The sequence below is a fragment of the Myotis brandtii genome, unplaced genomic scaffold (assembly GCF_000412655.1).
Source record: "Myotis brandtii unplaced genomic scaffold, ASM41265v1 scaffold36, whole genome shotgun sequence".
Classification (NCBI taxonomy): Eukaryota; Metazoa; Chordata; class Mammalia; order Chiroptera; family Vespertilionidae; genus Myotis; species Myotis brandtii.
Window position 1 is genome coordinate 6,578,836 of NW_005363836.1, and position 9,338 is coordinate 6,588,173.

Genomic DNA, 9,338 nt, shown 5'->3' on the forward strand with positions numbered 1-9,338 from the left:
CGCTCCCCGTCCCACGTTGCCGACGCGGGGCAGGGAAGTGAAGGGACTAACAAGCTCGCCCGCCTGCGCGCCCGCCCAGAGGTAGCCGCCTTTCCCGGGGACTGCCGGGGTCCTTGTCCCTAGGCTGGGCTCGGAAGCCCGCATTTCCCAGATCAAGTTCCAGTCTTCCAGCGGGTCTGGCCGCAGCCCAAGTCGCTCTGGGTCTGGACACTGAGGGAGGGGGGTACTAGAGCCCTAACCCCTCCGCGCACCTAGGGTCGGGGTCGGGGTCGGGGTCCCCGCGGTGAAGGCAAAGTGTGGACGCAAGCAGCCCTCGCCGGGGACAGCTTGGAGGAGAGGGATGAAGATGCAGAAACAAATCCAAACCCATCGAGTGCAGCGCTACCTCCAGGGTGGCAGGCCGCCAGCGCTGCTCTGCGCTTTCGGTGAATGAACTCCTGAGCACGTTTTCCTGTCGCCTGGGGAGGGAGGGTTCTGTTTGTCGCCTGCCCCGCCAGCCCTCACCTAGAGAATGCGGGTCGGAGAGGGATGGGGAGGCGGGCGTGTCTCCTGTTGCTCTGTCTTCCCACCGCTTCACGGCGGCATCTGCATCTGGGGCCGGGCAGTAGGGGCACTTGGAGAATGTGGAAGAGGAGGCTTGAGGAACTACAGGAACCTTGGTTAGTTCTAAACCACAGTCTCCGTCACGGGTCGGGTGGCTTCCTTCTCTCCATATTTGAATTTTAAAATACTTGTTTAGGGTAAAAAGAAAAAAGAATGGATCCGAGCCAAGCTTCATAGAGGGAACCCTGAAAGGAGAAATCCGTTCACTGCACACCTTACCCCTCTCCCCCTTTAAGATGATGACTATAGACTGATAGAGTAAACTAATGGTCTTGAGTTGCCCTTTTACCTGTTTGGAGGGGTTTCTTCTGTCAAAAGAAATTTTAAAAGACCACTTGGGAGAAGGATTTTGTCCCTATTTTTCCAAATTATCTTTAAAATTGGCTACCATCATTACAGATCTTCATTTTTTGTTCACCTCTGTAAGCCACCTTTTTTTAGGTTCATCTGAAGCCAAGATTTTCAGGCAAACCACCTGCTACTTAGCACAAGTCTGGTATGTGAAGCCCCAAATCTAGCAAGTGTGTTACTGGTGTTTGAAAATCATCAGGAGGTAATGTGTAAGGACAGGTCTTGGGGGGTATGTAGGCTTCCTGCTAAGAGTTTTTCTTTTTCTTTTTTAATTTTCAAAAAGTAAATATGGAGATGAAGGTTTTTGTCATAAGTATTGCTACTGAGATCAATTTCATTCCTACACTTCTAAAAGAATCACTGCAGGAGAGCTACCTGTTTATAAAATTCTGGTTAATAGGACATCTTTTTCTTATAAATAAATGTGGGTACTATTTTTCCTCCTTGGTGGAAAGTAACCACAGAGAATTTTGACAGTTTGTTCCTGAAAATTTTCACTGTATCTACAAATAAGTAATGGCAGGGTTTTTTGTTGTGTTTTGTTTTTTTTTGTGGGTTTTTTTTTTTTGGTTGTTCAGGTGTTATTCTTTTCTTTCCTTGTCTTTTCTGCATGTGAATTGGACATCTTAAGATAATGCACACCCAGAAAAGGAAGTAACTCACTTAGGAGAAATGCGGTAGTACAGTGTACTTAAATGCAATCCTGGGCAATGGGAGAAGACTGCTTGCTGGTGACCTCCAAAGGCCTTCCAGTGAAAAGAATCTGTGTTGGGCTCAGCAGTGAGAGAAGTAAAACATGGCACTTCTCCATGTGATGAGTGTAGACAGCAATACCAAATGCTTTAAGTTTCCAAAATGAATTTTTTTTATCTCAAAACCACAATCCAGGTACACAGAATTTCTAGGTATCAAAGTTTAACAATTAGATATCTGTCAAACAATTAACTCAAAGAGACAGAATAATAGTGTTTGCTGATTATCTTAGATCTGATCTGTGATGGTGGCTGGCTACTAAAAGAAAGGATTTAAATTATCCATAAATGAGTAGAACTCATCCCCGCCCCTCTTCTAAAAGCAATACCCTTAAGGGAATCAGTTTTGTTGAAAGAGGCTGGAAATGTATATTTTCAAGTAAAAACAAACAAACAAAAACCTTCATTGAGTAAGTTTATCCATTTTAGGTCATAATAAGGATAAAAAATAAAAGACAAAATCTTGAATGATTCCTATTGTAGTTGGATTATGCATGGGGCACAGATAATCTGGCATTTCTCTTCATCCCACATCATATTTTTGCAAGATGTAGAGAGAGGACTATATGGGCTTTTTAATCAGAAACATTGAGTTGGAATCCTGGGCCTAGGCGTTTCTAGATGAGGAACCTTGATCAACTCATTAACCTTTCTGAGCCACAATTTCCTATTCTATAAAGTGAGGATAATAATGCTGTATAGAATTGAGAGTATATTGGGTAAGCTAATGCTTGCAGAGACACAGAGTAAGCATTGCCACAGTTAACCAAATTAACATGGGACATGAGAAAGTTAAACACAGTGTGTGTGTGTGTGTGTGTGTGTGTGTGTGTCACAGGTTTTGACACACAAGCTGGATGTGGATGCCCACATTAGTTTTTTCCCCTCCGTCTGCAATCGAACTTTTTTGATTGAACACTCTAGCCACACTATTTAGGATTTCAGAGAAAAATGTACCTAGCAAGAATTGCCTACCATTTTGAGCAAATTGCACCAGAATAATTTGAAAATAGAATACTGTACTTAGGAAAGATTTCAGCCTTTAAAATGGTGGGTGTTTTAGGCATTAATAATGTACATTGGTTAGCATAATCCCCAATGCTTTTTCCGTGAAATACTCTAATGGAAAATATTTTTCACACCAGTCTAGTTTCTAGGAGTCAGCATTTCCAAAGTGGTGGCATTTTTAGAAGTTAGTACATGCAACACATCAGACACTAGGAAAAGAAAAAAGCAATACAGGATCATGCTTTTTCTCCCCCTCTGTAACCTCTGCATATTATAGTGACTTATTATAGATCGAATAACATTTTTTTGAGTCTCAGACTTCATGTTTTCAGTGAAGTGTTTTTCCTAATTAGAAAACTGTTCAATATGCACCTACTATGTATCAGAGAAAATGTTAGGGGCAGGAGATTGAAAAATAAACAAGACCAACACTGTGTTGTTGAAAGGCTTATAGTTTAAATGAGGAGACTAACATGTACACTGATGATTTCAGTATAAATGACAGGTACGTTTCCTTTTTCTGTGTACCTTCGGAACATAGAAGAAGAGTTCCATAAGCCAACCTAAGGGCTCAGCGGACATTATCTCATAATGATAATAATATTAACTAAAACTACCAACAACATTTATTGAGCCCTTACTATGTGCCAGGCACTTACTATGAATTTTACAAATATTAAGTTTTTAGTCCTTAAAGAACCCTCTGAGGTAGGTATTATTACTCCTATTTTATACAGGAAGAAACTGCAGCTTGGAGACTTTAATAGAACTGTTCCATTTTAAACTAGATAGTTGCCTTCATCATTTAAAAAGCCCAGAATGCTCAGCTGAAAACTAATTGGTCAAGAATTTAAGGAGTTGTCTTAACCAGATAATAACTTCAACTCTTAATTATTTATTAAAAGACGAATGCAAAGAACAAAAACAACCAGGAATTTAGAGATGGGGCATACACTATTTTAACAAAGGCGATTTTAAAACATTTTATTGTATTTCAGAGCCTTTTGAATGGACTGATGTGTTCTAAGCCTGAAGACCCAGTAGAGTACTTGGAAAGTTGTTTACAGAAAGTAAAGGAACTAGGCGGCTGTGACAAGGTGAAATGGGATACATTTGTCAGCCAGGAAAAGAAGACTTTACCTCCGCTCAATGGAGGACAGTCACGGAGATCCTTCCTAAGATCTGGTAATGTATATGCAGAATAATAGACATCTATATTTCTCATTAAAACACACCATATAAACTGTAGGCAATGATTTAATTTATTAGGTTTCCAAACTCCTGGAAGGGTATTTGACCCTGGAATATGATTCATCTCTCTCTGCTAATTCTAATCACCTCTGTGATAAGACAAACAAAATCACATACCATTGTCCAGCACTTAACTATAAATGAAGTTTTATATTACTGACGTCATTACTTTGTGAAATGAATTGCATTAGCAGACTATGAATTGTTCTTGAAATTGCAAATAAGACTTTTCCAAATAAATGAGATGACAGACAAAAATGATAGTTACTACTAGCTGGGAAGAGATTTGATTTATTAATATTCAGAGTTCATATTAATGCATCTGCATAAATGCATGTAAGGTTTATACTTGTTAATTCAACAGGGTTTATTAAGCAGCTACTGAATGCAATACATCACATTAGGCATTTGGGTGCTATGAAAGAAGTAGAAGACGTGAACATGTTTAACAATTTTAGGAATAGTTTGAAGCTAATTTGCTAGAGGAGATTCATGGTATTCTGATAACTTTCTGAAATAGCTGTTTGTCAAAATTAGTGGTTCAGCATCAGCCAACCAGCCTTTTAGACTCCGCATGAAATTGAGATGTAAAATAGTACATGCAAAATGGAATCAGTTCCAGTCAGGGGAAACTAAATTAATTCCTTCCCAGTAGCCAAGATCATTATATTTTCCAAATTCAAACCATTCTCAAAAATTGTACCAGTGCAAAATTTCAGCTAGATAGACAGAATTTGAAGTGAACATCATTCCATTTGCAGTAAGTACCAGGGGAAATAAATCCTAATTTATCTTACTTAGTCATGACCCACTTGGGTTTTATCTGAATGCAGTGTGGGAAAAAGTCAAATGTGTTAATTTTTAAGAAACACAAGCAGAGAGGGAAAGCAGAAACCTTGGCTCAGAAACATCTCCAGAGAGGAGAAGAATCCTTCCCTGCCCATGCAGGAGTCATCACTGGGGGATTTGGAATTGGATGCTTAAGAGAGCACCTTTAGCCAGTTACCGCTGCAACACACCACATAGTAAATTACTGCTTCGGGGAATAAAATGATATTTTCATGGGTCTGAAGAGTTTATACACATTCCCAAAATGGCTAATTTACTTCCCAGGGTGTCATTATATTGTTAGAATCTGGCTCAATGTTAAATACATGCCCCAGGCCCTAGTTAAATCAAGTGAGACTAATACGGGTAACTGCTTTCTAAACCTTAAAGCACTAACAAACCTCAGGTAGTACTGGATTTAGTCTAAGAAATTTTTACCTTTTTAAATTTAATTCTAAGAGGATATGATATTCTCTTAGTTGAAAGGCTGCTCTTAGACTGAGTATATAAAGTGACAGTTTTACAACACATGAAATCTGTCTCTATTTTATACTGTTTCTTGGCTTGATTATACATAGAAGCCAGACAGGCCAGTGTGTAATAGCAAGTAGTGGGGACTGTGGTCAAACTAGAGGGCAGAACTAGAGAGCAGGGGTGGGAAACCTTTTTTCTGCCAAGGGCCATTTGGATATTTGTAACATCATCTGCTTAATATGAATTTATGTTGCTATGAAAAAAGCTCCTAGACTTATTGAATTTTGAGTCTCACCTGCAGTTGCCTTGCAGGGCTGGACCAATTGATTTCGTAGGCCTTATACGACCCTCGGGCCGGACGTTTCCCACCCCTGGTCGAAAGACAAGAACAAAATTTGAAAAAATGTCAAGCTGCACAAAACATTTCTATAAGACTCTTTTTGGGCCCACACATGATCAGTTTGTAACTCCTGATCTGGCAGAAGAAGCTAAAATAGGAATGGAAAATGTAGGTTTAACTTTCATTAGAATTAAAATTGCTTGTCTATTTTAGCCTCCATACTTGTTAATAGTCACCAGAATTCCCACTCAGAGACTTTTCTTTTGAGGTTGGAAACTAATTATGAACATTTTAGGAACTGGAAAGATTAAGTTTAGCACAAAGACAAATGCCTGATTTCTATTTCAGAAGGAACGAGAAAAATGAGTCATTGTTTAGTTTTCTTATTGTGTTGGGGGAAAAAACAACAACCACCTGACATTGTTTTTTAATACCATCAGTGCCACCACTTTAAAAAATAAAATTTAATAAAAGTTATTGTTATTGTTGAAAGTATAACAGATGTCCCCCTTTTTAAAAATTAATCATCAAATAGAATGTTTCCATGTACTATAATGACAAGAATGCTGTACCATACTGTCCTTTTTCTAGAATGTATGCTGCAAAACAGACAAAGATTTGTCTTGTAATAATAAAATTTTATTTAATGAAATGCTTTACCCATTTGTGCTTTATAGGTTTTAGGTATAATTTATGGAATGGGTTTTCAATTCAACAAAATTGCTAACTTCACAGTAATTTAAAGCATTATGATTATTTCTAGGAATAAAAAGTTATTTATGCATTCTTGGTAAAATATTGACATACCTATGCTAATATGTAATTACCATGCAAAATTATTCTATGACATAAAACATTTTAATCATTTAAGCAAATTACTTCCCTAAGTAAAAATATGTTAAAAATAAACAAGGATAAATTATTGGCCGGTAGTTCTTTAAAGCATATTACTATAAATGTGAGATAAGCATGTGCTTTTTTCTGCTATATGTATACAATTGAACAAATAACAACCTGTGAATAAGAGTTCTGGTCCCATAGTTCCAAATGTACATAGCATTTCTCTTCTGGACTATCGCTTTGTCATCTTGTACTCAACATATCCAACATCAAACATACAAACATACCACATTTGCTTCAAAACCAGCACTCCCTTCTCCTTTTCCTATTTTCATGAAGTCAGTCAGTGAGTCAAGTTGAGCAATAAAATAACCATTTATTGAGTATTATGTGTCAGATTCTTACGACTGAGCATGTAGACACCAAGAAAGAACAAACATGGCACCTGCCCCCATGGAGCTTACAGTCTAGCAAGGAAGTCAAGCATTAAAAATATACTTAGAAGCACAATGGGTGCTATAGGAAATGTCATATGCTATAGAACTAACCATATTAACAGGAGAATGGCTCCCATCTAGGCTGGGGTTCAAGATGCACTTCCTGGAAGAAGTGACATGCTGATCCTCAGAGACAGTAAGCCATGTAGGTGTTAGAGAAGGATGGATGTTGAAGTGCACAGTGAACAGAGAGAGAATAGAAGTTCCTGACGTAGAGAAGAGGCTATGATAGAGACAGGAATGAAAGAAGCTCAGTATTCCCAGAACAGAGAAGAAAGGACAGAAAGATACTATATGAAATGCAACGCATTCCTTATCTTTTCAGACTTGAAACCTGGCAATTGTTTTTGAACTGTCACCTCCTTTCATTTCTCTTATCCCAATTCTAACCATGTCCTTTATATCCAGACATTCATTTCCATTTCTTCTACTATCCTGCTAACCTGATCCCTTACTTCTCACCTGTGGATTACTTTAACAGCCTCTGAGCTGCTACTATTTCTGCTCCTAGTCTCTCCCTACTCAAATCCATTCTAACCACTACCAGATTAATTTTCCTTAAAAATTTTCAATTTCATCATGTCATTTTTCTACACCCTCCCCCCCCAAAAAACTCTCCACTGGCTTTCTACCAAATTAAAGCTAAACACCTTTACTCTGATATTCAAAGCCTTCCACACTGTACCCACACTTTACCTGCCCATCTTCTGGCTTTTCTCCACGGGAAACTGTCTATTTCAACAAAGCTGTTCTCTTTGTTAATGGTTCAACAAATATTTATTGGACACTGATTGTGCCAAGCACAGTTCTAGATCCCAGGGATACAGAGCTCCAGATAGGTAAGGTCCCCCCAGTCAGCCATGGGACCAACAGAGGAAGAACATTTTAGGCAATGAATTGTGGGGACAGCGTGGAAGCAGGCAGACCTTCGAGAGTCTATGATAGTAGTTTAGGTAAATGATGACGGCTTAGAGAAGAGTTTGGGAAGTGGAGATGGATTTGGGAAATACTTTGGAGCTAGTCTCTGGGAGTAGACATGAAGAGTGAGGGAAGAAAGTAATCAAGGATACTGCCTAGTTTACATTATCCACCTGTGTTGGGTGATGTAATTCAATTTCAAGACAGAACAGGATACTGTTGTCAGTGCCTTCCCTGATGTAGCCCTTCCCAGAATTTTCTAAAGAATATCCACTGTATGTTCCTCTAAGCCCAAATTAATGACTTTGACCCTTTACGAAAAAGTTTTCTAACCACTTATGAGATGGGGTCTTGCTCAAGTTGAAAAAAAAATCAAACTCATTTAGTTTTTAAATGTTGTTTACTAATTAAGTGCAAAAAAAATGTTTTATTATGCTATTTTTTTTCCGTTTCAAAGTTGTCTTACTCTTTTGCAGTAATGCCTGAAAATTCAAACTTTCCGTATCGGCGGTATGATCGGCTCCCTCCAATCCATCAATTCTCCATAGAAAGTGATACAGACCTCTCCGAGACTGCAGAGTTAATTGAAGAATACGAGGTTTTTGATCCTACTAGACCTCGGCCAAAAATCATTCTTGTCATAGGTATGAGGACAGAAAGCAAAATTCTCATACTATTGCTAACATTGTGTATTTATTTGCATTTCAAAAAATTAAGTCAGATAAAAAATGGCAAACAATAGAAACAAAAGCTCAAGAGACAATAGATGGAAATATTTTTAGCATAATTTTCAATACAACAGAAATTGTTATAATTATATAATCTAATGCTGTTTCACTTTTATAGAATCCATTACAGTGTCATAGAAATTCTCTATAATGAAAGTAAGGATGAATCCCTTCAAAATTTTTTGTCCTGTGGTTTTGACTGTTTAATTTTTAACATAGATAACTGAATTTCTTAGAAGTTTTCTAAACACAATGGGTTTTTCCCTTTAACCCCCCAAAATTGAATATTTATTCACTATTAACTTTAGAAACAATAATAATAATAATATGTTGGTAAAGACTCATATAAGTGAATCATCCTTAGCAATTATAATAAAACTAGAGGCCCGGTGCATGAAATTCGTGGGGGCGGGGGGGTGTCCCTCAGCCCAGCCTGCACCCTCTCCAATCTGGGACCCCTCGGGGGATGTCCGACTGCCAGTTTAGGGATGTGAGACTGCCGGTTTAGGCCCGCAGGGATCAGGCCTAAACCGGCAGTCAGACAACCCTCTCACAATCTGGGACTGCTGGCTCCTAACCACTCGCCTGCCTGCCTGCCTGATTGCTCCTAACCGCTTCTGCCTGCCAGCCTGATCACCCCCTAACCACTCCCCTGCCAGCCTGATCGACACCTAACCACTCCCCTGCCGGCCCAATTGCCCCCAACTGCCCTCCCCTGTAGGCCCGGTCCCTCCCAGCTGCCCTCCCC

The 9,338-nt window shown here is 39.0% G+C and overlaps 1 protein-coding gene across 1 annotated transcript in view; it reads left to right on the top strand.

Moving 5' to 3' along the window:
* Positions 1–3,712: 3,712 nt before the first annotated feature.
* The window catches only part of AK5 (adenylate kinase 5), a 199,510-nt gene continuing 193,884 nt past the window's right edge, over positions 3,713–9,338 (top strand). The window contains exons 1-2 of the mRNA XM_014544328.1: positions 3,713–3,899; positions 8,339–8,506. Coding sequence (XP_014399814.1) covers positions 3,731–3,899; positions 8,339–8,506 — 337 coding nt within the window. The 5' untranslated portion in view covers positions 3,713–3,730. The remainder of the gene's footprint in view (positions 3,900–8,338; positions 8,507–9,338) is intronic.